At 40.5% G+C, this 27,777-nt stretch overlaps 2 protein-coding genes across 2 annotated transcripts; one reads left to right on the top strand and one right to left on the bottom strand.

The window, feature by feature from the left end:
• Positions 1-1,135: 1,135 nt before the first annotated feature.
• stx18 (syntaxin 18) lies at positions 1,136-16,030 on the bottom strand. Its single transcript, XM_079157074.1, has 11 exons — positions 15,838-16,030; positions 6,771-6,838; positions 4,942-5,057; positions 4,689-4,766; positions 4,513-4,579; positions 4,285-4,376; positions 3,016-3,107; positions 2,601-2,659; positions 2,083-2,152; positions 1,916-1,996; positions 1,136-1,814 (listed from the first exon to the last, which is right to left on the bottom strand). The coding sequence occupies exons 1-11, from the start codon at positions 15,988-15,990 to the stop codon at positions 1,719-1,721; spliced, it is 972 nt and encodes a 323-aa protein (XP_079013200.1). The 5' UTR covers positions 15,991-16,030; the 3' UTR covers positions 1,136-1,718.
• A 421-nt stretch (positions 16,031-16,451) lies between these two features.
• Positions 16,452-18,637, top strand: LOC306714180 (uncharacterized protein; the record flags this gene model as incomplete). The annotated part of the gene is made up of 3 exons (XM_079184136.1): positions 16,452-16,749; positions 16,978-17,107; positions 17,601-18,637. The coding sequence occupies 3 exons, from the start codon at positions 16,452-16,454 to the stop codon at positions 17,968-17,970; spliced, it is 798 nt and encodes a 265-aa protein (XP_079040262.1). The 3' UTR covers positions 17,971-18,637.
• Between the last annotated feature and the right edge of the window lie 9,140 nt (positions 18,638-27,777).

The raw sequence follows: 27,777 nt of genomic DNA, 5'->3' as shown, positions 1-27,777 counted from the left end.
CACGCACAACTCTTCAGTTGGCTTTGAACCTGTTTCTTTTGAAATAGATCAAGTACTGATATTGCATGTCAGACCTCATGGAGGTCCAGTGGTAAATTTCCCATGAAGCGACAAAGTGTGCAGCAAATTTGCCCACAGAGGTCATCTGTGTAGAATATTTTACCGTCATGATGTTGTGAATAAATGAGGCTCGACATGGAGGAAACCTTTTAACCAGCGAAAAAAAAAAGATCTATTTTAATTGTGTTGTTTTGACGCAGCCCATACGGCTCTCTGCATATAGTGCTGTTAAGGAGTTTTTAGTATTTGATGCATCAAGTCTTTTCAACCAGCATTAATGATTGTCTCCATTCATTTGAACTCTTTGTGAACACCGTGTGCTTTTCTTTGCTGGCCACTTAATGGTTACTTTTCATAGCATACCTTTTATGCTACTGTATTGAATGTTTTTTTTGCATCGCTAGTGAAGACACTGTATTGTGCAATGCTTTGCATTGATTAATGTCCCCATAGATGGCTGTTGGTAGCCATCACAGACACTAGACTTAGGTTGATGTAGTGGAACAATCTGACAGTAGTCGCTTGTCCCGTTGCTTTTTTTCTGCGTTTGTCATGAAACTTAAAACTGTCACAAATGATGTACCTTTTTCAAACAATGTAACGATTACCATTGAAGTGCATTTGCTACATAAAAAAAATGTTAATTGAAAAACTGAAATAAAGTGCCCACATTTCACACCCATGTCCCAAGTGGATTGCATATATGAATAACAACATTTTCATGAACTATTCCCAAGAGTAAATCTCGTCAGTGATGCTGAAACCCTCTCGGTGCAGAAAATAAATACAGTTAACGGCTCCAGCTCCCTTGAGTTGAGATCAAAAGGAAAAAAATTCTAAGCGCTGTAATGCTTTAACTAGGATATAGGTTAATCCTAATAAACAGATTAGCAGAAACATCAGGAGGCTGTGTGAATCAAATCGCCTGTCGACAGCTTCTCTCGTTAGCTGACATGAAGCAGGGCAGGCCGTGCCTTTCTGCTGCTCTGGATGTTATCTGAACGCTTGACATGAATATGAAACAACTGTTATAAATTGATACCCTCAAGTAAAGAAAGAACACACAGAATTAAATTAAGACTATTGCTTAGTTTTACTAGAATGTGGATGCGGTGTCAGTACAGTTATGCTGTGATAGATATCGAATAAATTGCTCTGCTGCCCACAATTGCCCGTAAAGCAAAACATTCATCAGGATTTGACAGTGAAGTATAATTTATGTGTCACTGATGTGTAATCTATTTAAATAGTGTACACGAGACAGCAAGTAATAGTAATGCCAGTCTGAACTTCAGTATGTTCCAAAGAGGAAAAGGAATTAATGTTATTTTCAGTCGATCAAACCATCAGTGCTGCTTTTAGTGGTAAAGAAAGACTAAGTGTCCAGCTATAAAAACACTTAAAAGAGGACAAATTACACATTGAAGCCCTGAAAGCACTGGACAAACACTAGATAGTTTAGATAGTTAGCATCAGGGGAAGGACGAACTGCCATGTCCACTTGAACACAGAATCTTCACGAAGAGCACTTTGCACACCAGCTCCAGCATGTACATTCAGTCTCAGTGTTGCCATCATCACCTCTTTATGAGATAAGCAATATGTGCCAGAGCCAGACGGTTTCCTGTCGAACAGAGAGTCCATTCCGGCTAGTTGTGTTAGCTGTCGTACCAGTCCAGGAAGAGGAGAGAGAAGGAGCACATGACCAGGAAGAACAGGATCCACACCCGGAAGCCAGCGTTGTTTTTGATTGCCTTGTCAAATAAACAAATAATCATTACAGATTTATTAACATGAGCCAATGGCAAACATACTAAGTTTGAATACCACATGCAGAATAGATTAGTGATGTTACCTCTCGTATATCCTCATTGCCTTCTTTGACGTTTTCTGTAGCACCCACAACCAGCTGATGAATGCTGTCTATCTCGGTTTCCTGTCACGGAAAGTGAAACGAACAATGAGTTTAACGTCAAGCTCTTCTCCAAACGAAGTGAATGAAATGGCAGGAACTCAGCTCACTTGTTGCAGGACTTTCTCTGCAAAGATCTCTTGCAGTCGAGAAATTTCCACTACCTTCCCCTCGATTTGCCTGAAATGCACAAAAGAAATGCTCGACATATCCCATGAAAATAAGAGTGCCTAGCTCGTTGCAGCACTTTCAGGTGACATCAGTATTACAGGGGCATGCAATTGTCACCGTAGGACCATTTCTGTCCCATTTGGAACAAACAAGCTAGTTTTCTCTGGCTACCACGGTAGCAATTTCATCTGCAAACACCTGTCCGCGGGTTACTTTAATCCTGTACGGATGGATTTGTGCTACTTCACGTAATTGTTGTCTTGCTGACCTGGCATCTCAATCACTAGGGCGGTGTAATGGATCTCTGGATCACCACCAGTAAATCAGTTTACCCTTCACTTCCCTGACTCACAATACAGATGTGTGAACAGAATGAAATGAATGACATCCCATGGTAATAGTCGTGTTGATTAGAAGAGATTTAGGAAAAAAGGGAAAGTAGCTGAGCTGGACTCACCTCACTTCATCCACCAGGCTGTTCATCTCACTCACCAACCTCTGGTTCTCCTGCTCAAACTAGACGGAAACACGCAATAATGAAACATCTTCATCAATTGTGTATGGCTATGTTGAGATGCCTAACATTTAAACATGACATGGGGCAATTAGAAGTTACAATATGCTGCATGTTACAGTATACCTTAACCACAAACGTCTGAGGGGGGCACTCTGGAAAATCAGCTGAATTGGCTAATTAAAAAAAAAGTCATTCTTACCGAAAACCTTCTCAGTGAAGCAATGAATGCGTTTTACAGAGTCCCTGTGCTTTTAGAAGTTGTCTAAGTATAGCTGTACTCTCATGAGACACGCAGGAATCACACAAATCTACATATACTGTACGACATGAATAATGAATAATGATGGCGTCTCACCATCTGGATCTCCTCAGGAGACAGCTCGTCCTCCACTCGGTCCTCCTCCCACAGGTTGACAGGGTTGTCCAGGACCTCCGACACACTCTTCTCTGCAGGAAGGAAAAGCTCACAATGTGTCTGTCATCACTTACTCAGTCGTTCACTTTGTTCATCTGAACCACTCATGAAGTTGCTAATTCTCTTTGAAAGTGAAAATATAACCCTGAGCGGTTATTTAGATGGACTTCTTGAAGTACAAAGCATTAATGCAAATGAAATTATGTGCATTTATATTTTGTAGAAAATGAGTACAGCAAAAGTTGATTAAAATGTGCAACATTTATTTTGGGGCCTTCAGTTTTTGTCTCTTAATTTGATAATAAGATTGAGATAGAAATGCCTTAAAGCAGCGTTCAGGGTTCACTTAACAATCCTATTAACGAGATAATGACAATGAAGACTTTTTGACACGCTACTGTCAAAGTTAGCCAAAACCTTTACTGTCATAATCAAGCTGTAGGACATCATAATGCCATTAAAAAGCCATTTTATAATTAAAAGTGTCACGCTAACGTTGACGGAAGAGTTGGAACGAAGTTGAGGACACATGCAGCTGTTCCAGTGTTTTTAGGATGAAGATGAGGATGTGAACTGATGTCGAGAGGACCTGGAACTTTAATATTGAGGAATCTTATCTTAAACTTTTTACCGTGACCTGTGAAGTACATCTCTACATTTGAATTCCCAACACCTGATGGTTCGGACTGCATAAACCTGCACATTAAAAGTTACTGGTTGTAATCAAGGACCCACAGAGAATAATCAGGATTAATGGTGCAGAGCTAGCTGCAGATGAAAGGTCGGCCCTGCTGCCTTCAGCTGTCTGTAGAAAAGTAAATAACGAAGGGAAGCACTTAAACACAATGTAAAGAAATCACTCACCCATCGTTAATGCAGTACAGACTGCTTTACTGGCATTCTTAATATAATCCATTTAAAATTGCATTCATGAGCAAATGTATCTACTGGGTTAACTATGTTTAGCCTAAGTGTTTCATTTTATATTTACATAGTCACTGTGCATCACTCGTCCCATATTCTTTTTATTATTTGATTTTCTTGTCGTGCACAGAATGCACTTTACTTTACAGGGAACAGAAATAGCTAAATTCACAAAAATACTAAAGCAGCAGAGAAGAAGTCAGTACAGCATGAACATGAAGTAGCAGGGTTGCTTGTGCCGCCACAGAAATAGCGCCCAGTGTCTCAGGAGACTTACTGACTCACCAGGACTTTCCTCCTTGACAGTCTTCTCCTCTTTGGGCTCCACCACCGGCATATTCTGCACCTTAATGCGGTGCTCTGGGGCCAGTCTCGACCTGAAAACACATAGCACAGGGTCATGAGAATCAGGAGCAAGTTGTTAAAAGTAAATAAATGTTGTGAATGAAGTATGCATATATATATATATATATATATATATATATATATATATATATATATATATACACTCACAGCCTCTTCTTGTCCACCATTCTCTTGACTCGGATGGCCCTCTGTTCAGAGTACAGCTTACATACTCCTTAAAAACAAACAAGATACACGTGATGCTGCCATGCAGTCCAATGGATGCCTACAAAACACTCCACAGGAGCACACGGTTTACATTGTAATGAGTTGCATGAACTCACCTCTCAGAAACATTTCAATGAGGTCCAGCACGGCCCCTCTGTGCTCCTTTATCTGGGCTGATGTCACCTGCTTCGGCGCTATTGTGACATTAAAACATTCTCTTTATTACAGAAACAAACTTGTGTGTTTCCAGCCACCTGCTGATGTTTTGAAAGTCAATGCAAGACAAAACTACCACCGGTAAGCATACGTTACATTTCCAATGATATCTCTAAACTAGTTCACGTGCTGCACGGTAAAACAAGCGCGCACCTTCATTGCGTAGCTGCTTGATGGCCTCGGAGCAGGTCCTCATGAAGATCTGAGCATCCTGGTCAATCTGGTCTCGTTCATTGTCCGTCATACGGGTCAGATCTGACGAGATGAGACTGTGAAACACACATCAACAGTCACAGTAAGTTTAAATACTTTGTGGGCATGTATCCAAAGCCCAACGTTTGACTGTTATCCAAACAAAGACTATTTAGAGCACAGCTTTATTATAAGTGGCCTAAATACTGACAGATGCCTTGCTCCTCCCAACTATTCATGTCTAACTTCAACCACGTTCTGCACCCCCTTCACCTCCATGTGGAACAGTGACCAATCCCATCATGCACTGGGCGGACGGCAGGCCCACCTCTGAACATTAAAGCTTCCACAAAAGGGCAAGTTACGAGTTTCCCCATTCAGCTGAGCTCACGTTTTGTTACTTTCAGAGGGAATTGAAACAATCTGAGGAAACCTGCACAAACTTCAGGAGAACATGAAGCTCCACACAGAAATGAGCATACGTGTAGCTCAAACACAGGACCTTGCTGTCAGGCAGTGGTGCGTATTGAGACCTACTGTCTCCCTCTGGTGGACTTCTGAGACACAACGATACTCTTTAAGAACAAACATATGTTGTATATGCATACATAACATTTGTAAAGAGCTTGTGGCAATCTGAAATACTTTGATTGGTTTAATAAAACTGGAAGAACTTGACTTATGAATATATACGTATGATAAAACCAGAGCTGACATTTATAAATTAGCATAAATACCAACAGTTTCTGGTTTACATCATAACCTTTTGAATTGGACAGTTGGTTGGACATAACAATCGCTTTGGATTCTGGGAAATTGCGATGGACATTTGTCGCTATTTAATGACATCTTACAGACAAAAATGATCGACAGATTAATTGATAATGAAGATCCGAGGAGCCTCTAAATAAAACACACATGAAAAAACAACGACGCAGTGATGAAAGCTGAACCACTGAATCATCCTTTATCATACTCACGGTGACCGAGAGAAGGATTTTTGGTTTGGTTACACTCATAACATGTGAAAACAATATATATATATAATCGATTTAAGGCACCATCAATTAGGCTTCTAATTTAACCCTAGCCATACTTGGTGTAAAATGATTGACTAGTTTGATAAACATTTGGAAGTGAGTTTAGTTTAATCCGTAATGTTTCATTACTCTGTCAGGCAAAGTCAAAGAGAGGAGGAAAAACGGAAGTTGATAAGAAAATTGGAAGACAGGAACGGCCGACTGCAGACGAGACTTGCGCCTACGCCACAAAACCGATGGTTTCTCGATGGATTTTCCCACCACTAAATACTGCTGCACTCCACCCACTGACATCTCTAATGTTTAGTTAATCGGTTCTGCTGAGGCTTCATCAACAAACCTAACGAAACAGAGGCTACTTCACACACACACACACACCCACACCTACAGGACACAGAGGGGGCCTTGGATTAGTCTCAGGGCGTGATTTGTTCTTCACTTGCTTGCAGCTCAATTATTCCAGACAATTAGACTGGAGCCTGCCGCCACAGACCACCCTACTCGCTGCTGACCTTGTGCCAGCAGACAACACACACACACACACACACACACACACACACACACACACACACACACACTGGAGACAGATTTGACGATACCTTCAAGTAGCCCTGACTCCTGACCTTCTCTGAATTGACTCAGAATCAAAGTGTTTGTCTCTTTCCCGGCCTCCCCTTGCAGCCTTGAAGGGTTTTACCGGCTGCTGTTGTTGATTGTGGTGGATTACTGGGACTGTTTGGCGTGGCTTACCTTCCGGCGCTCACGTAATCTTTCCTGTGTTGTAGCAGAAAGTCTTTGAGCTTGGTGATGTTCGAGATCTGCCGAGATAAAGTGAGAAGAAGCATTACTTGATTACCTTCGTGTTGACCAGTCTCTTTAAATCCTACGCCTCAGATGCCCCTTCACATATGTCAACGGCTTAAGAAAGAGGTTTTTTTTAGACTTGTACCAGGAAACTATTTTCTCCCGACTACATTCACACAGAGCCAGAGTAAACGCAGCATGTTGTATTTATTGGATGTGACAGGCGACCAATGTCTGTCTGTCTCTGTGAATTCTCAATATTTGCTTTTGACAAGTCATCAAGTCAGGGACATGCAAAAATCAAACCTGCAATTTCCTCGTCAAGCAGCTCTCGTAAATAAAAGCGTGAGCGGCGGCACACAGAGCACTGACAGAGCTATCTCTAATAAGCTTTAAATTCACGATCGGTTACTATTTATCACGGAGAAAATGTCCAAAGCGTGTGTGTGCACAGGCAAACCAGAGGAAACTTGGTTCAATCCAATATTTGCTCCTGTAATTTGGTCAAATATTAAAAAAGACCAAATTGCTTCCCTGTCCACAGAGCTCTGCTGGCAGGCTGCAAGTGGGTGTGAATGTGCACACAGCGGGCTCTGTTGGATCCACAAGAAGACAGAACTCAGACAGGCTGAGGATTGAAAACTGACACAATGAGTTTGACTGTGACAGCGACCCCGGAGCACGGGAGATTATTTTGATAGCATAACATCACTGTCTTCAGCCTTCAGCTTTTTCACTCTAACAACCTCAATTATCAAATTGCCTTGGCTGTGAGGGGGTAACCTGGCTCACCAGCAGTCCAATAATGTCTCTAAACATTCGTTCCTAGCGTCACGGTGACCTGAAGCAGTGTTTTATTTGAGCCGACGTTTAAAAAAAAAAGAAATGACACGTTTCTCGACGCAGAGAGAAGGTGTCAAGACAAACAGAGTGGAGCAATTTGTTAGAAACGTAGAACTCCTTCTTTGGTTTAGAAGGTAATTCAGTGACGTATGTCACTGCTGTGGGGCACTAACTCAGGAAAGGGCTGTTAAGGCAAGCCGACCTTTGTAATAATACAATTATTTGAGGTCAAGAGTTAATTGTTGTTCGGAGCAGTTGAGCTTAGAGGGAGGAGAAGAGGAGAAGAGAACCTTTATTGTGGTTCAAAGTCTTTCAAAAACATTATCCATTATGTAGGGTCTCAGTGAACGAGGGAACTTTGAAGCGAACTCCTGCAAGATTGATAAAACTACAGCAATGTAGCCCAAATGTCCTGGGTGATCCAGCGGGTTAGAACAAATTAGACATCTTTTTTTATTAAATGTATTAACTAAGATAGTAATAATGTTTTCTTCAGCAATTAAATTATGCGTTCAGCCATTCCAATATGTCTCTTACAGTAGAGACAAATGTCAGATGTTTCATTGAGAAATATTGTTAGTTGTGACATCTTAGTACGTGCTTCATTTTCATTAGTGATTCATCATTTATCTCAACTCAATTAGCCAATAGACCACAAATGAATTGACTATTGACTGTTTTGATAATAAACAAACAAAAAGGCTTCATCGTCTCAAGCGTGATTTTTTTGTTTTAGTTTCTCTTAGCCTATGACGGTGAACTAAATATTTTTGGAGTCCGGAATGTGCGTCGGAGAACATAAGACATTTTATGGGGAACTTGTCTACCATTTGCTGACATTCTATAAACAAGACAATAAGCTGCAGATTAATGGATAATGAAAATAAACGTTAATTTCTTGCCCTAATGTCAATTTGTAAAACTCCGGTCAATGTATTTATTTGATTTTTAAAAAGGAGACTAAACTTGCCCGGGCCTTTGAGTGCTAAAGATGTAGCAGATTGTCGATTGTCGTGATATTATCTTATTAAGCCTTTGACCCCTTTATCTAAGAAAAACAATACAAACCACTGTGGAGTTTCAGTAACTCTGTTTTTGAGAGTTGGCCTGCCACAAAGTGGAAAATACAACCCGCTACAAGGCATGACTAATTTACATTGTACTATAAACTATATTTTCTGCTTGCAAGTAGTACTTGGCTTCAGCTTTTTATTTATGTACAAAATATAATTGCCAGCAGAACTCTGTCCATTGCACTGCAGCTTTTGACCAGCAGGCAGTGCTAAATCCACAGCATTGGGACATAAGACACAAATAAAAAAAGAAAGAGTGCATTGTGTGTGCGTGTGTGTGTGTGTTGTGGGGGTGCCGGGGAGTGTCAAGAGTGCTGCTCTGGGGGTTGAGCTGTCTCCTGTGTGTATACATTGGAGCTCGGATTCCCAGCACAACCTCAAGGGTTTGCAGGGGGTCAGAGGGATCAATTGCTCTTGTAACTTAAGACCCTAAAGAGCAAGTAATTCCTCAACAATGAGGAAGGGGGTGGCCTTGTGCATGAGGCTCACCGTATACGTGTGTGTGTATGTAGCTATATGCGAGAGTGTGTGTGCGTGTGAAATACGTGCAACCGGAATAGGTGTGTGTGTGTGCGTGTGTGTGTGTGTGTGAGGCAGAGCTCGCAGCGACGGCAGAAGGAGACAGTCTGCCGGGCTACGTCTAATCTCGTCATCATCAAAGACCCCCACTTTACCTCCTCACTTTCTCCTTTCCCCTGTTTCCCCTCCAGCCCCGATTGAGCCCAAACAAACCATCAGGGGGGATTATTACGAGGAAGAAAAGAGAAACGGCTTAGCTAACAGATTTTCTAAAGAGCTTGGATGGCTCTTTGTTTCGTTAAATCCAGGTAACTGACAGAATTCGATGATGACTGCCCGGCATCGGTTTAAGACCCTGTGTGTCCTGACCGAGGGCGATCCCCACTGACGCCATGCTATGTTGTGTTTTTGGGGTACGTGGGCCTGATAGAGAGGATGCTTCAGTGGAGAAGACTCTGCCACATGCTGGTTTTATTATCATGTTTATGTCTGACTCTCTAATGGGTTTAGTTTTGTCTTCTCGCAGTACGAACGCTTTAGTCAGCTCCATAAACAAACAAGAACGTGCCATCAAAGAAGACTTTTGATATTATTCATGAACGGGTTCTTTGACCCTTTTTTGATATGCGCTAAAGTAGTATTACCGTGTTTTCATAAGTAGTAAGCAGCGCTTGTATACATTCGTGGTGTTTGTTCATGTTTGATCAGATCATACATGGATACAAAATGTAATTTATGTAATATTAACAAAATTTTTTACATTTATTTATTTACATTTATTTATTTATTTATTTATTTATTTATCGGGTAAACAAACAGACTCCCTCCCTTCCTCTCATTCAGTGTCTCCATCTAGAATTCAGATTCACCAGCATTACTTTTGTATTAATATAGTATATAGTAGAAGTGATTTGCTCCAAAATCCCCATACACACATCAAGCCTTACTTCCTCTTTTAAAATATAAAATTGCACACATCTTTGATTTAGGTTGCAGTGTATCAGTAACCACCTCATTTTTGCATGAAAGTCAATGGGTTGTTTTATCTTCTTTGAACACATACAAATGATTATATGCTTTGAATATACTAATAAATGAATATGGACATTGTGTAGTCATGATCCTGAAATGAGTATACTTTATCAATACTCCATGTCTTGTACTAATATCTTAATCTAGAACAAAAGAACCCACTCGTCTCTAAGTAGAGGAGCACACATCTGTTTCACGGTTCAGACTCTGTGTTTTGAAGTGTCAGGGTCAAGTATGCCGCCTGCTGTCATCTGCATTGGTAGTATTTCAGTGATTGTAAATCACAATAACTTCAGATTGCGTAATAACAAAAGCTTGACAGCATTCTTCAAAAAGCGCCAACAGCTGCTGCTTTAGTCGTCCTACGTGTTTAAATGTTTAAAATTGAGCCTCGTCCATTGAGCTCAACGTGTGTTCGGCTTAAACTATTTAGTCTGCAGAGTATCTGGTGTCCGTCTTACGATTTACAGTTTGACATACATCTGTAAATCTGCATTTCAACACTTTTTACCTCTTTTATTTTCATGTCACGAATCAGGCAAACGCATTTTGTTGCACGCATTGAAACTAAATAACAAAAGCTTGTGCTCGGGCCTGACAGGATGCCTCAAAATTCAATTTGCCTGGCTTTCATGGGAAAACAGTGCAAAGATTAGGCCAACTGGTAAAGAGACCATTTAGCAGCGCGTTCATCTCGGGGTGATCCCTGCAAATCCCTTCCCCATGGCTGAGGTCCTGGTTGAGTATAGTCCCGGCTTTGACAGCTGTATGTGAGGACGTTTTTAACCTGTGTGCCAAGGTTGGGAATTTTTTAAGTGTTTTGGGGGGGGGGTGGAAAGATTATCACGCATTTACCCACCCGGCCGAGTTTTTGTAAATAATGTTAAATACAATTACAGATTGCACACTTGCACCGAGTTAAAAATATAACATAGGTTTCACACTTTAAATTGTCTCGTGAGACAGAATCATAACAAAGTCAGGATTTCGCTTTTTATTTACAACATGGATGATTGTTTTTTTACACCCTGAAATCATTTGTACGGCTATTTTGTGAATATTCACGTTGGTAAATTTTAGCTACAGGCTTTGTGCTTTTACTAAGTTTAAACTTTGTGAACTGACCAACAATAACTTTTATTTAAGAAGAGACAAATGCCCCTTAAGACAGATAGACAGACTGGCCAGCTGAGTCCCGGGATGACCCCTCGACCCAGTGGAGGTGGTGTGAGAACGGAGAACGGTGGCTAAGCTATCGTCCCTGATGGAGAACACGTCCCACCCCATCAGGACCCTGTAACAGCACGGGGCAGCCCCTCTAGTGACAGGCTGCTTCACCTGCGGTGTGTGAAGGTTCCTGCTTCTAGGACTATTCTAATACTATAATATTCTATATGTTCTATAATGTAAAGTCAACCACTCAGTCCATCTACAAATATATAAGATTTTAGATTTAGTTTTTCACTGTATATTTATCTATTATATCTTTACTAATTAGTTTTTTTCTGATGCCTCTCGTTGCACTATCCCTTTAGCTGCTGTAACTGAAAATGTCCCCCCTGTGGGATTAATAAACTAATTTATCTTATCTTAGATTTCCACACTTGTGCACTTTATTCCCTAAACGATCGGCATTAATGCCGACTTGTAAATGTCATTGCTGTATTCCATCTGCTGCTGTGGCTGTACGCTATCTAAAACGCAAAGATCTGCCAACATGCTCCAGCTTCATGACAGCATCAATAGAATCATAAAAAAAGAGTTTGGTCTCCATCACAGATTTAACATATCCCAGTCTATTTCATTGGGGGAAATAGTTGACTTTTATGTTCGTAATCAGACATTATTTGGAGCCATATAGTCCCAAAACATAACTGTTAAACAAAATGTTAAACCAACCATTTTAGACTTGGAAACTTGATCATCACTGACAAAAATATAAAGTAAACCAGATTCCTACATTTTTTGAGATTATACAAGCGTACTATTTCAATGTGAAAGTTTTCACAGGGAAGAGCCCCCCCCCCCCCCCTATCAGCACAACATACTTTTAAGTGCTGGCCGATGGCCACACTTTCAGGGTTTCTAAGAAAACACCGTGAGAAGGAGCCAATTTTGGAATACCAATACTGAAGGCACAGTGGGGAGCCAAGCACTATTTTCTACACACAATTTACCAATTTTAAAGTGACCTCCTCCATTTAAACTCGAGAAGGGCAGCATGCTGCGGAGAGAGACGAGGTGAGCAGTGAAATGGAGATCACAGTGGTCCAAACCGACCCCCCTATGAGGTAAAAGATTCCCCTGACCAAACCCCACCCTGTAAACACCGGCCCTCTTATTAGTCAATCAAGCCCTTTTTTTTTGTTGTTGCCTTGAACGATGCTGAATTTCCTTTCTCTTTGAGCAGGAAAAAGACTCACAGGACCACTGTGTATTTGTCAACTTTGATGTTTTCCTTCTATTTTTGTGAAGCTTCAGTGGGAACTTGGAGAGTTATGCATGTCTTGAAGGGCACCCACATCTGTTGTGCATTAGGTGCCGGCCGTCAACATTGTTACTGGGGACCTAATTTAATATTTTCTCTGTTTTGATCTTCCACCTTTAATCACTGGCTCTTGGGAGGATCGGCTTTCCCCGAGAAATTGTCCGAGAGCCGAAAGAAAATGTTATTGCAGTATGTTTATGGAATCGTACATGTGAAGAGGGGACTCGCACAAAAAAAAATGCTGCCTATGTCAGTCTGTACAGAGAAGAATTGATAGTCGAGTTGCGGGTGAAAACCGCGACATAACTGTAAGCAGTCTGGACATTCCAAGCTCGCAATTTCAATTTCTACAAAAGCTGCTTCACCGAGATGGTTTGAGATTATATCTGCAGCGTGAGGGACACAGTGGTTTGGGGGGGGGGGGTGCACCACAGGATAGGTTTGGGTTTCTTTGAATCAGCACCACTGCTTTTATTAAACCACCATTTCTAATATAAATGTAACAGAACATAACAAAAACCTAGTTGTGCAGAGCTGCTGTGACCAGGCTCATGTTCGCCTCAGACTCATGGTTGGAGACATCAGGTACGACTTAAAGTCCCGACTCCCCGAGGGAAACGTAAAGTGGTTCTTCAAGGTGCCTTTGAAGAGGTTTGTGTTACGATGTGTACGATATTCATGTCAGGCCAAGGACTTCTGGCGGAGGATCAACTCTCGTGACATGGAGCGAAGCCTTGTAGTTCCCAATGATCCACTACCTACTGCCAACCATTGATGATGTCCATGTACCTCGGTGGAAGAATAAAATGTGAGATGTTTTCAAGAACTAATTAAACACCAATGACGGTCCTTCTGCCAAGTGTTAAGGTCAAGATTCAACTTTTCTTCACAAATATATTTTAAGCTATGTGAAATTTTTACGCAGTCTTTCAACAGAGGCAGTGAAATAAAAATGTCCTTGCTAACGATGTGAATACGACCTACAGCTGAACATTTGTCTGAGATTGAGAACCTGTTTTAATTAGTTCAGGATATTATGAGAAAAACTCGCCATTTCTTTTCGATCTAAACAGAGTGAAGAGAATGCTCTTCGCTAGCTTTAGAAGTAATGTTTCGGCTTCCGCAGCCTAAAGTCTAGATCTCATTGGGCAATTTTCCGGGTCGGTTCAAAGCCCAAAATCTAGGCCTGTCGATGTTTGGGAAGCAGTGGCGCTCGGACCTGACAGTTGGCCCAAAATATTCTGGGCATAAAACTGCTGAGTCTGGCCAGCTGGCCCAATGTGACTTCTTTTTAAAAAAGCTAACAACTTAGCTTTTGTCTTCCCAGATCTCAAGCAGAGCAGCCATTTATCCTGAACTGCCCACATTGGGCAGGATTTGAAAATTCCTGTAGTCTGACTGAAGTAAAAATAGTGTTTTTTAAGAGTGCTATTATATTTCGGTTATCTTTATCTGTCTGTGTCCAGTAGATGACATTTTGGAATTGATTTTTCTTCAGAAGTACACTAACTTAAGTTGTTGGAATGATTGTTGGAATATAATGGTCAAGCAGGCGTGTAACAAAGGAGGCTAGCAGGGCATGTCTGAGCCAGAACATTTAATTTGAACTGTGTGGCAACATCAATGCCTCAGTGCTTTGTGAGTGGGTCCAGATATGAGCTATACAGACAGGCAGCACTGTACACAAAACACGTGACGAATGAATCACATGTGTTCAAGATGTAAATATGTGCCAAATGGGTTGAATAGACTGAACGGCAACTGTACGATCAAGCCATGCCCCATTTGCTAACTGCAATGCACATTTACTCCAGAACAGTGGGCACCTTGCAAGAAGAACACATCTTGAAACAGACAGAGCGTATTAAAAGCCAACACAACGGTCCAGCCTCACCAGCAGTGACGCAGTGAAAGACGGACAAAGGATGGCTGCTGTGATTGGCTATGTGGAAAGTTACTCTGTTTTGAACACATTGAATTCATTTTTGAGTTATAGAAAGCCAGTGCATCACTAAAACACTGAGTAGATAACTAACACATCCACAGGGAGAAAATAAAGCGCTGAGTCACTGAGTAACATTAATGTGGTTTCTGGTTTGAAAGAGGGCTCTGAAAAGGATTAAAGTATACTTTAACACTTCTTCTGTATAAAACTGGGAAATAATTTCTTGAACATGAATAATATAGAAGTCATGCTCTGCTGGCATTCACAATGCCATGACAGGTTATGTTTTAGTGTATTGCGATTTGACAGCCTCCTTGAATTCCTTGAACCAACTTGCAGCAAATACATTCAGATTTAATCAGTTTTGGCACCTCAAATATGACAGTACTGGGACACTTTAATGTGTGTGGTTCTAGTGTACTATTGTGCACCATTAACTAAATATGAGGCTAAATAAGCTCAATAATCAGACCAGTAAATGATAATACAGCTGACACGTGTATCAACACATCAACGCCCTCCAACTAAACCTGCAGAGTAACAGCAGTTAGGAGGATATAAGCATCCCATTAGGGTTCGCCAACGATGATGATATCTACTTAAAGATGATATAAGTGTGTCAGCTACCAGAGGTTTGAATTAATATGCATTCATATTTAATATCTCTGGGTGTATTGGGCAATGTTAGGAATAAATACACACGGCTGCTTTATGGCAATACTGGATTTATGTATGATTTTAGCATCAATGTAGTGAAGTGCCATTATGTGTCAGATATTTAATCAATTTGTTATAAATAACATAGATTGAGACAGGGTATTTTATCCACATTGCTCACTCCTAACTGCCATTTACTTCACGTTGAATTCAATAAAGTTGTCTAATGATTTATAACGTTACACCGCTGAGAGAGGCCTTAACTGTAAACAGCTGGTACACATTGAATTGTCTAAACTGCTGTACACACTTCACAGGCTAACTGCTGGTTCTACAACACAGCATGAGCAACAACGTCATTAAAACAGCCCCGTATTCAGCTGTCAGTACACGTAAAGTCAGTTAGTTTCGATGCTAGCCCCAGTTAGCTAAACGTTAGCTTGAGGAAACACTCACCACTTCTTTCGCCTTTCGAGAGAAGCCGCTCTTGGGTCCGCTGCTCTTGAAAATCTCATCTTTGGTAGAGTCAAAGCCTATTCCTATCGCCTTGTTCCTGGTTTTTACCGTCTTGACACTGGCTTTGAAAAGTAAAGTTATATCCACAGCCATGTCTGTGCAGCTGCAGCGCGAGGACGGCTGTAAACAAACTGACACGTCACCGGGTGACGACGTCATCGTCCTGCGACGTTGTGGATTTTCCCTGAGACGGAGAAGAAAGCCTTACGTTTCACCTTAAGGTTTTTACCAGTAATTATTTACTGTAGCGTGCACTGTAGCTCGTAGTATTTACATTCAGCAAAGGTCTGACCTGCAATCAAGTTACTCTTTGCCTTGGTGGGGTTCCAGGTAGCGAAAATCTTAAAATAAAAAAAATCTCTTAAATACAATAACTTAAGTTAAAAAAAGACTTAGGTTAAAGGTTTTGCCTTTCAGTTAGATTATTGTGTTTAATAGTATAATTGCATTTAATTGTGTTGAATTTTCTGCACTGTATGCAATCGCTATATATATGTATAAGGGACCAAATGAAGGCTGGAAATAATCAAAATGTGTCTGTCATTGCCAGAATAATGCCCCTGCAACTTCTTGAAGGGATGTCCAGCAGGAAGCGGAGACCTAACTGGACAGACCAGGAGTGTCTTCTTCTTGCTCAGTTAATGCAGGAGAAGAAAGACATAATCAGAGGGAAGTGCAGCACTGGTGTTACAATACAGGATAAAAGACAAGCCTGGGAGGAAATGGCCCAATCCATCAACACTGCCTTTCCACAGATTCAGCGTACAGTTTCTGACTGTAACAAAAAGTGGGAGAATCTGCTGGCAAAGTCAAGGGAGGAGATCAAACGACATAGAAGGCAAGCGGGCACAGGTGAGGAACATCTGCTATTTGTTAGCAAGAAAAAAGTCTTAATGCTCAGTGTCATTAAATCTGCAATCTAAGACTGGTGAAAAGGCACCTTGATGGTGGCTAAGTGGATGATTTTGAGTTAAAAACTCAGAGGAAGAAATATGCAAATCCACATCATCACTGTTTGAGTTGAATACATAGTATTGTATTTATTATTAATTAATGCATGACATGACTTTTCATTTATAGAAGGCCTGTCCGTTGAACAGTTCAGCACTGTGACTCAAGTGGTGATTTCTGTGATGAACCTCTCAGAAATGCTGCAACACGATAGAGAAGACTCTTCAATCTCAGAGTTGATGGAAACTCAACAAAACAGGTTGTTGTTTTATATGTTTAGACTGAAACAAAGCATAACTTTATAGACAGTAACTTATTGAAAATATGTTATTGATATTTGTTCATCCCAATTACAAAACAAGCATTCAGTATTCACTTACTTCAAATGAATGTCCTGGTTACATTTGTGTTATCCACAAACCTCACTGTGAACAGTTTTCAGTGGAGCATTGTGACAAATAAATAAAAACTGTTCACAGTGAGCTCTGTGGATTATTTAGAGTAACACGAATATGGTTTCTGGAAAGAGTTGCTGCCATTAATGTATAATATTTAATTTATCAGTGCTGGGAGCACACCAAAAACAACATCAGAGAAGCTGAATCTCAGAACCTGGATTAATAAAACTAAACCAGAGGGAAGTGAGAATATATATATATATATATTGTTTGTAATTTGGATGAACTAATACTTTAAAGATGAAATGCATATTATTGTCAAACATTATCATTGACAATCTTTTTTTTCAGTAGTGATGAAGATGAAAATCAGCACAGAGTAGATGAAGGATTCTCAAACAAACATCCACTGAGAGAGCTTGAGCTCCCCACATATCCAGATCCATCCACTTCTCCAGCAGAACAAAAAATGACAGATTTTACTAACGTCCCAAAATCACTTGCAGTGCATTTCAGCACTCATCATGCTGCTGGCTTTGCTGCTGCTTCTGCAGAACACCTGGATACTCTCTGTTCTGCTTCTTCACCCGCAGTGCACTGCACAACTTTGCAAGAGCGAATGGATTTGGAAATGTCTGTGCTAAGAAGACAAGAGGCAGTCCTCAAGCTGCAAGAGGAATATTACACGCTGAAAATTAAGCTGATGAAAAAGCAAACGGAATAGCCACTGACGGAGTTGTAGAGAACAACCTGTTGTACCTAGAACATTATCAATTGTAGTCTTAACATACAAGTCTGAATATAATCAAGATTACTCTAGAATAAAGTTTATACAGGTGTTTTTGAGAGGCCTGCTAAGCATTGTTGCTTTCTGGCGGTTCCATTCGGTTGCAAACCCACTATTTGTTTGAGAATATTTCAGTTTGCTTCGGAGTGTAAGGCCTTTGAGGCAGGGCCATATTGCTGAGAACAAATGACACCTTCTCAAAAGTTCACACAACCATGTTTATTTGAACCTAATTTAAAAATGTTACAGCTGTAATTCAACTGTAACAATTTTTAATTCTTGAAATCAAAGCTATTCTTTGAAGGAAGTATACATGAGTTTGGTTTATCTGGCAAGGAAGTCCCACTCATATGTATAGTTTTACACTGTGAGAAATGTAGTTTATTTACTGATTCATGCCATTTAGTCCTAAGTGCGAATTTGGAAGCTGTAAATGTTTGACATATACCAATATACATATTTATGAAAACTGAACTCGGTCATGCCCATGTAAGTAAAGCTACAATAATGTCCCGTCTAGACAAATGTAGTAATTTGTGCGTAATATTTCTCATAACTCCATTTATTTGTAAGTGAGGGGAGTTGGCACCCAGATGTAAGCAGTGGGGCCCAGAGTGTTGAATAAAAGTCTGTTATTTGCTGTGTGGTTTGCTCATTTCCTTTGTTAGTGTTTTGCCAGACTGTGTTACAACTGAGTGCTGCGACTGTCTCTCATTTTCGGCCGCCTCAGCATTAACTCCTCGTCATTTTTTTTTTCTTCATTCACTCTTTTAGTTTCAACTGTGGAAAGAGAACAGCTTTTTTGAGGACTAAGGTTATGGGTACAAAAAGGCACATTTATTATACTTAATGTGTTGATATGAGGAGTTTAACGGAGCATTGAAGTTTCCTAACTTTTATCTTACCACGGGATAGACGCACTAATTGAGCTTGCTGCAAGCATGTGTTGTACTGGGAATGGCAAAAGTATTACAGGCTGCTACTTAACAACTGATTTGATCTAAATATGTTTCATAGAGTCAAAGGTTTTGTTGAAAAGCCATCTTTTCTCAGGTTATGCTTATCCTCAAATTCAGCCTTTTTCATCTCAAATTAATTAAAGTACTCTTTCACGTGTACCACTCAAAAACATTCAATGGAATATATACTGGATACTATCAAACAATTATAGAAAACACTAGAATAAGAAAAAAAAATCATAAAACCATTTATCAATTTATTTAGGTAGGTAAAAAGAAGCATGAAATGGAAATACTCAAGTAAAGTACAAGTTCCTCAAAATTGCAAATACGTACAGTACTTCCACCACTGCTGATTACTGTAAATATACCACCATTTGTATTCTTATCTGGCTCTTTATTTTCCTTCTCATCAGAAACGTGGATGTTGTTTTTAAATCAAATTATATATTTTTTAGTTAAGTTAGTTTAATTTTCCACGGCCCCTCTGACAACTGCAGCGGTAGTTGCTTGGGGACAGGTACCCATGGTTGGGAATGGCTGCTCTAAAAGTCAGTCCCTTATACTTCACTCACAGTTGTTTTATTGTCAAGCCATGAATATTGTCAGCCCTTTGAACTTTGCACTCAAGTTCTGTTTGCTTGGAAGCTGACGTTTTTATATAATTTGTGCATATTCGCCCATTGCATTCACTTTAAGTCTTTTATTCCTCTAGCTAATTGTATCAGCTAAATGTTATTAAATATTGTGAGATGCAAATATGCTGATCAAGTAGACTACTGATGATACCCTAAAAACTACAGTACAGCATTCTTTATAGGAATTCCTAGATACCATCTGTCCCCTAGATGAAGCGTCGGTGATGGTATCCATTCCTCCCGTCCCTGACAGATGAGCCATGTTTTGGAGTGTCCTCTGGGCAGTCCACTTAACTGCCTGAAAAGGAACCCCTTAATCTCCACTTTCTCTTTGTTTGGACTATTATCAGACCTGTCAGTCTTGGCTGCTTTATCTTCACAGGACTCATCTACTGCCTTTTTGACGTTGGCTTAATTCTATCAAAGGCCCTTATCTCTGCTTTGCCTGAGGACGCATCCTTCCTCTGACTCGCTTAAGTCTCATTGGTGCAAATAACACTGTCTTGTGTAAGGGCTTTTTTTTGCATGTTGCTTGCTTATTGGTATGAATTTTTCCTGCTGTATTTTGCTGGTTTGAGTCCCTGAGTGTGCTGTATTTTTGCTTTCTGTATTGTTTATTATTGGGGTGTAGTCTGACACCTGAGCTAACGACGCAATGATATCCCATCAACCACCACTGGTCCAAACCTTTGATGGCTATTGACTTTCTGTCTTTTGGCAGTAGTCACTTGAAACACTCTGTAGGAATGTCGTGCAGGTTGATCTGATGAAGAGCAATTACATGGGAGGGAGCTGTTACCTTTTAGGTGGAGACATGCCACACCCTGCAGGCTTACAAATAAGCCTCTGGACACGTCCCAAACGTGTGAGAATGGTCCCTTTTCTTCTTGTCCTTCTCCTCTTGACATATGGTCTGACAGGATTTGACAGTTGGGGTTCGAGAAGCTTTGGCCTGGATGGTGTATTAAGTCACCGAGTTTGCTTTGGTTGGCATTTTGTCAACGAGACAAATAGAAGAAGCCTTCTCAGAGCTTATAACAAAAAGGTATTTGGAGTTGGTGCCAGGTAAATGTTTGACTCATGTCATAAACCTCTGAGGTTCTTCCTTTGATGTCATGTTAATGGCATTTAATTATCAATAACAAATATGTTTATATATGTTTATATTTGTCCTATTAATTGTCAAACAAATGGCAATTATGCAAATAAGCTGTTATTATTTTAATGTAAGCTGGATGATACTGTGTATGACTGTGTGCCTGTGTGAGAAAAGTAAAGGTTCTTTTGTGCATAGATAGTATCTCAGAGTGCTGTAATCTGTGCATGGGTTTGCATGTCTGAGAATATTTAGATGTTAATTCTTTTTTACCATCATAATAGCCAGGACACATTTTTTTGCATATGAATCATAAGCATTGCATGCAAGGTCACGTACATGTAAGTTTCCTGGAAAAGAAATCGTGGAAAAGACTTGCAGTTTAGCTGCTTGGACCAACAAAGAACTACCCATAGGTTAAGTACAGCTGTTGCAATCACAAATTGGATTTTCCATAATGCAGTCACTGTTACAAACGCTTAACTTTATTTAGATTAGAAAGGGCATTGCCCATTACCAACAGGCTTCAGGCACAATGTCTCTGCTCCAGGGATTAACCACAATTTATGCTTTTATTTTGCTGGCGTAGTGACAGCCAAGAAAGGGAAACTTTCTGAAAAGCCACGGTTACAGGGCAAATTACCCTTTACCCACTTATTTTATTTTGTTTTACCCTTCACCACAAGCACAAACAAAATGGTTATTCAAAAAACTACTTTTTGGACACTGATTGATTGGACTATGGCCATCAGTGTCATCATTGTGTCTGGTTAGGCACAAAAATGTCTCTTGGTTCTTTGTTACCGTCAGATTGCAGGTCGTTTTACAGAGACTACAGAGTGTACATGTGAGTTTCAAATATGATATAATCACGGCATGGCTACACTAAGACAGTCCAGATTTAAGCATTCTGGATGTGCTTGACTTAATCATTTTCCACAATGGTCTTTAGAAATGGACAGCAATTGACCCACCAATGAAAGGGGATCCTCTTTGTAATTAAAGCCAGTAGAAAATTGGATAATTTTTTGCCTGGACAGCTTTCACATTCCAGCCTAATATGGCATTGGAAACTTTTGAAGTTGCTGTCTTGGCAGTCCCAAATTATACCTTTCATCAGCCAATCATAAGAAAATGGCAACCTGACATTCCCAATCGCAACTTACTTTTGAGCTGGAGCCCATGTAATCAAGCGGAGTGCGTGATACCCACTGACAAATCGACTATGAATACTTGAATTACAATTTCTCTATTTTAGCTCAAGGAATATTTTATTTTTTAGATCAAAGAAGCATTTTAGCGTGATCCACCAAAAGTCAAATACATGTAATTATCTCTTTGCTTCTTATTGGTTCAAATGACTACTTTTTCAGTGAACCCTGAGTAATGCTACTTATTCTGAAGTTGATGTAAACACATCACTAGAAGACTATTTATTACTATCACTAACCAAAAGTCTTTTGGAATTTCTTGTGACAACTTCAACATCACAGGTTCAAGTTTGGCAGTGAACCTTTGCCCGCTTATAATGAATGCAAACAAATTACATTTTCCAATACGAAGCTTCTGTCTTCTCTCTCTTTGAAGCATCTGAACTGAAATTCAACCTTTTGCTTTTTCTTTCAAAGTCTTAATATTAACTCTGGGCAACAATTGAAGTCACAGTCGTTCAACCAAAAATAAATTGTTTATTTTCCTGTCAACCAAGGAAAAAACAAAGTGGCTCAACTAAAAAGTCACATCCTGTTACAGAAGTATGAGAGTCTTACCAACAATACAAACAGGCTTAGTGTGAGCAAGTTGTGCAGGTCAGAATGAATCATGTTGCTTCGTCACCACTGTAATGACAATTATATTGCTTCGCCCTCTGAGCTAAACTTGAACGCATTTGTTGGGGATTCACTGAATAGTTTCTTGCAACTTGTGCACGATCACCCAATTACAACTTGACAGAGCTGACACAGACGAGTACATTCACACTGACACAATGGTCTTTGAGGGGTAAAAAGCTCCATGGAAGCATTTACAGAGCAGGTCACTGCTCGGCCCCATTGCCTCATCCTCACTGGACAGCTGTACTGTTTGAAATGCAATGTTGAGTTTGAAATTACTTGGAGAATTATGGGCGTGAGCACAAGTCAGCGGGTTCACTGAGAAAATCTATTTCATAGAGAGAATGTTATTCTGTGGTAGCATAGGTAACATACTGCAATTTTCTGCTAGATCAATATAACAGTCTGTAATTTTTGTATAATCTTTGGTGACCCACAATGTACAAAAGAAAAACTCTTCCAGGACGACAATTGGCCAGTTAGGGTCGATTTAAACTGGTGCTCTTCTGCTGAGAGACTGCTGGCTGACCAGCGCAACCTGAAAACAATGGCCACTATTATGCATCGTCAGGCACGTCTATACTGAACAGGCATGTACTTCTGCCCCAGAACAAACCACACTCCTCAGAGACACTGGAATGAAACATGAACTAATTTGTGTTTTGGTGGTTTCTCCCATTCTTAACCCCAGCCTCTGGCCAAGGCTACAACGTCGCGCACGGCTTTATGTATTTATAAATAGGCAGAGCGAAAAGGGGAAAGAGAGAGGAATGAGCCCAACAGATGACTGAAACCATATGGAACTGGTGAAGAGTAACTCATCCTGTGACAACATAGCACGCAGCCCCCCCCCCCCCCCCCCCCCCCCAAGTCCCACTCTGTCTCATGTCACAGCCGTTCAGGAAAGACTGCAATTGGAGAAGGTCAATCGGTGGCTGGGGCCAAGAACAAAGTGATCGTGATTTTCAAAAAGTACATGCGGGATCTGAGGAGGAAATGATTTTGCCGCCAAACACTCAATTACATGTAATTACAATAATTCAACCTTGGAAGATGGTTTATTCCATTTTATTATGAGGTTCGCTCTTTCATGTCTTATGAGGGGGAGGAGGAGGGGGGAGTGTCATGAACAGCGACAGGGACTATGTGAAACAGATACTTGCTCCCTCATCTGAATGCTTTCATTTTTTTCCCTTTCATACCCTGCAGGAGTTTTGATGGACAATTATTTTTTGTCAAGATTTGATCGGTCAATCTTCATACCCACTAAATGCCACTCGCCTGTCATGACTTTTATCCAGTGCAAGTTTCCCAAATATTGAGTAATAAACATTAGTATCGATACAATTACTCGATTCATCGATTGTTATTTATCAAGCAACTTCTCAATTGTGTGCATGTGTTGCTATTCTTTCTTCATATCTTTGTAAATTAAATATCTTTTAGTTGTGGACTGTTGTTGGGGCAAAACAAGTGATTTGAAATTAAATCGTGTTTATTTGTCACATAAACAATCATACAGTGAAATGATTCGGTGCCTAGCTACACAACGCAACTTATAAATAGAGTAGGATATTTTTCAGAAAAAGAAACAATAAAAAAAGTATGTCAGTCATTTTAAAAGAAATAAAACAAAGTCTTTCTGTACTCACCAGCGCCATCTTGAATGGCGAAGAAGTCACATAAATACAAAGACTGGTGATCTTGGCTGAAAATCAAAAATGACTTTTTCTTCTTGTGTCTACAAATATCCAACAAATATTTCAAATAGGATGCAAGCAATTGTGCCTTCCTGTTGCATATTGTTCACATCATATTCTGGATCACTTTCAGATTTAACTCAAAAGCATCTTCTTCAATAGAAAAGCTCAGGTTAGTTTGATTTGGATATTTTCCATTCGACAGAAAGTGATTGTGCATTTCCACCGAAGCATCTTCACAGAGGACAAAGACCACTGTTCAAAGCAGCTGAGCTTCGAGGCTCTCTTGCATTAAAAGACTTTTCCCCAATTTCCCCGTCTCACTGTAAATTTAACCTTCTACTCCAAAAACACACTTAAATACCAACCCACTCAGTGTCGCAGGGTTACACCGCTGAACGTCCAGGTCCACACCACCACACCCCAAATGGAAGACTGAGGACTCTGTGTGATTGAGAGTCACTTTTAATTTCGCTTACGGTTTTATGTGTGTTTCTCTGCTGAAATATAGGCCTCTTAACAAGACCGAATCACAGACGTGGGCAGACAGGAGGCTTTGAAATGCGGCAACCCCTGAACCAGAAAATAATCAAGGGGACTTAGGCATGGCACTGTGGCCGGAAATTCACTGTGAATACTGGTTTCAACCATGACCATTTGAGAGCCCAACTTTTTGGCTTTCGCATTGATTTCAAGTCCCCCCCCCTCCTCCTCCTCCTCCTCCTGTCTCCTTCTCGGCTGTATGTCACACACTCAATTTGGGCTCCCTCTGACCTAAAAGTTGATGAGTAGCGTCTGTTTTCGGGGCAGCTCTTGTCGGCAAAAGCCGAACTGATGTATGCCTTTGGTCCACTTGTGACACACACAAACATGCACATGTGTGCCCACACACACACACACACATATAGTGGCCGTCCCTTTTTGACCTGTGGCTTGCCTCCGTTCTTCACAACACATCACAGGTATGGCAACATTTCTGCTCGTCCAGCAAAAATGATCGCTCACCGTTCCCACCTCTGTTATTCCTCCTGGTCTTCTTCCACTGTGGAGGAAGAAATTGGGGTTGTGAATTTAGGCCAAGTCCCTCCACAGCTTGTCCTGATTATTAAGCAGACAAGTACCCACGGTTAGACAGAATCAGGTCTCTCTGGTCCTTGTTTTCCCACCTTCGTATTTCGGAGTGACGTTGTCTAAGGTTTCTGTGAAGAACAAGGAACCCTTTTGGATTGTGGATGATCCTGAAATAAACCTTCTTTTAATTATTCGCCACTGTGGTGGTTAATACGTGTTGTGTAGATGATATGATTGTACACAAAGTTGATAAAGTGGGTTATGGCCTCATTCAGCATTGGGGAATACACACAGTATAATTTAATATTGAATAAACAAGGTTCGAACATGTGGCTGTCTGGCATGTCCTTATAATCTTAATGTTCTCATCAGCCCACAGAGGGCCAACCAACCATGCATTTTTTTAATCTGCAGTTTCCACTCCTCCTTTCCTTTTCCCCCCCGTCTCCTCCTCTGATCTGTGTTTTCCCTGTGAATTGTATCAGCAGCTTACTGCCTTCCAGCCAATTAGTAAAGGCAAACACAACAACAATCAGTCTCTTGGCTTAATGCACTCCACCTCTTCAGCGGTAAATACCAACTGATTCCTCAAAGTATTGTCATTCAGAAGGCCCCCGCTGGCTCTGGTCTTTGTCAAGAAGAGAGGGCCCCCTTTGAAATGGCAGGCCATACCGAAAACACAACTTGTCCGAGAGGGAGACAAAGGCTTAAGGGAGTATCACAATGCCCGACGGGACCTGATAAAGGCAGATTACAGTTAACTGGACATTTCATCAGCCGAGTGAGTTGTGGTCGCGACAAAGGTCGCTAGAACTATCGAGGTGCTACGGCAAGGAGTTTAAAAAGAACTTTTTAATTGAAAATGTTGAGAAATTACTTGTTGATTAAATCGGTACATGTTATATGTAATTAGATAACTTCAGCTCATAATGAGGAATGCTGGTTTTCATCTTGAACAAGTAGCAATAGGATCTAAATAAAATAAAAAAGGACACAAACAACAGAGCTATTGGGAATGCAAGATGGTAGCAAAACCAAAAAGAATCTGAGATTTGGATAACGGAAAAGGATGGCTTTTAAAGAAATAAATAAATTATCATTGGCACATCATCTTGTTTTCACATTATCATGCCAAGATTTAGAATTTCAAATCTCCTTGCTGTTTATGGAAAACACAAGAAAAATATTAACAGTATTCTGTATGAAAATATAGAGATTGGAAAGAAAGATGCAAATAATCAATATACAGTATACAACTATAGGTGATAATAATTTTGGTTCACATTGTACAAATTGAGCAAGTAGATACGTCACTTTTTGCTACCATCCTAGTTTGGAATAGGAAAAAGAAACGGGACTTGGGAAACATGTAAAAAAACGTTTTTTTAGTGAGCAACAGATGGAACATTTTACCATTTAAATGATTTGAAGAGTCTTTGAGGATTCTGTAAATACCTGCGGAGCAGCACTAAGTGTTGTTAAAATCGGATACAAAGCTCTGTGACTGGAATGTAATGGTGATTTAAGTGAATTTTAAGTAAATAAGTAGGTTTCTACAGGCAACCATGACATCTGAAGCTAGGTTGAATATATATATATTTTTTTAATTCTAGGTTTGATATTTATCATACTGTATACAAATATTTCTATGATGTAATTCTCGTGCAGTTACTCAATGTGACTGGCTCTGATTTACTCTCTGGTAGTAGTACTGTGGGCCCAGAGAGTAAATTGACTTTATAGCCTGCTGACAAAGCCAGAGGCAACGGGTGAGAGAGCTTCATCACAATAACAAAGAAAACGTAATCAAAAGACAGTACCGAGGAGCATGACAAAAGGGGCACGCAGTAAAAAGAAAAATGCTTTGTATGTAAATCGTTTGAGTTTCCTTGGCGTCATGTGAAAGTATGCAAGACGGCGCAAAGAATCCCAGTCATGTTGCTGGTATGGGAAGGCTCTGACGCCAGACCGAGTGGCGGTGCCATTGTCAATTTGTCCATCAGAAACACATAGAGAGAGGGAGGGATGGGAACCAAGGCATGGATGGGTAGACAGACAGACAACACAAAAAGGGATAAAAGGAAGGAGAGTATGATGTAAGGAGAGAAAAAATGGAGAGAGGAGCGTCGAAGCAAACCATCGGGGGGAGGCAGGTGCCTGGAGGCTACGCTGGAGACGAAGGGGTCCAGGAAGATGGATGAAGCGGACCCCTGCTGAGTGTCCGTCTCAGACTCCCGTCTCGGACTCCTGTGCGCTCCCGTGAGCACAGTGGGACAGACTGAGGAGTACAGCAGCTCCCCATCACACATCCTTTGTTATTCTTGCACATTTCTCTGATATTTTCTATACTTTCCCCTTCGTACAAACAGGTTGACAGGCAATCCTTACACATATACACACCCTTGCTATCCCCCATCCTCCCTACCTCGCTCCCTTGCTTTCTCTCTC

This window comes from Pholis gunnellus, assembly GCF_910591455.1.
Source record: "Pholis gunnellus genome assembly, chromosome: 3".
Classification (NCBI taxonomy): Eukaryota; Metazoa; Chordata; class Actinopteri; order Perciformes; family Pholidae; genus Pholis; species Pholis gunnellus.
This window is presented reverse-complemented; position numbering and strand designations above follow the sequence as displayed.

Coding starts and splice junctions, on each gene's coding strand:
- stx18 (XM_079157074.1), bottom strand. CDS start 15,990: ATGGCTGTGGATATAACTTTACTTTTCAAAGCCAGTGTCAAGACGGTA. Junction 5,058..6,770: donor GATTACGTGAGCGCCGGAAG/GTAAGCCACGCC, acceptor TGTGTTTCACAG/TCTCATCTCGTCAGATCTGA. Junction 4,767..4,941: donor CAAGCAGCTACGCAATGAAG/GTGCGCGCTTGT, acceptor ATGTCACAATAG/CGCCGAAGCAGGTGACATCA.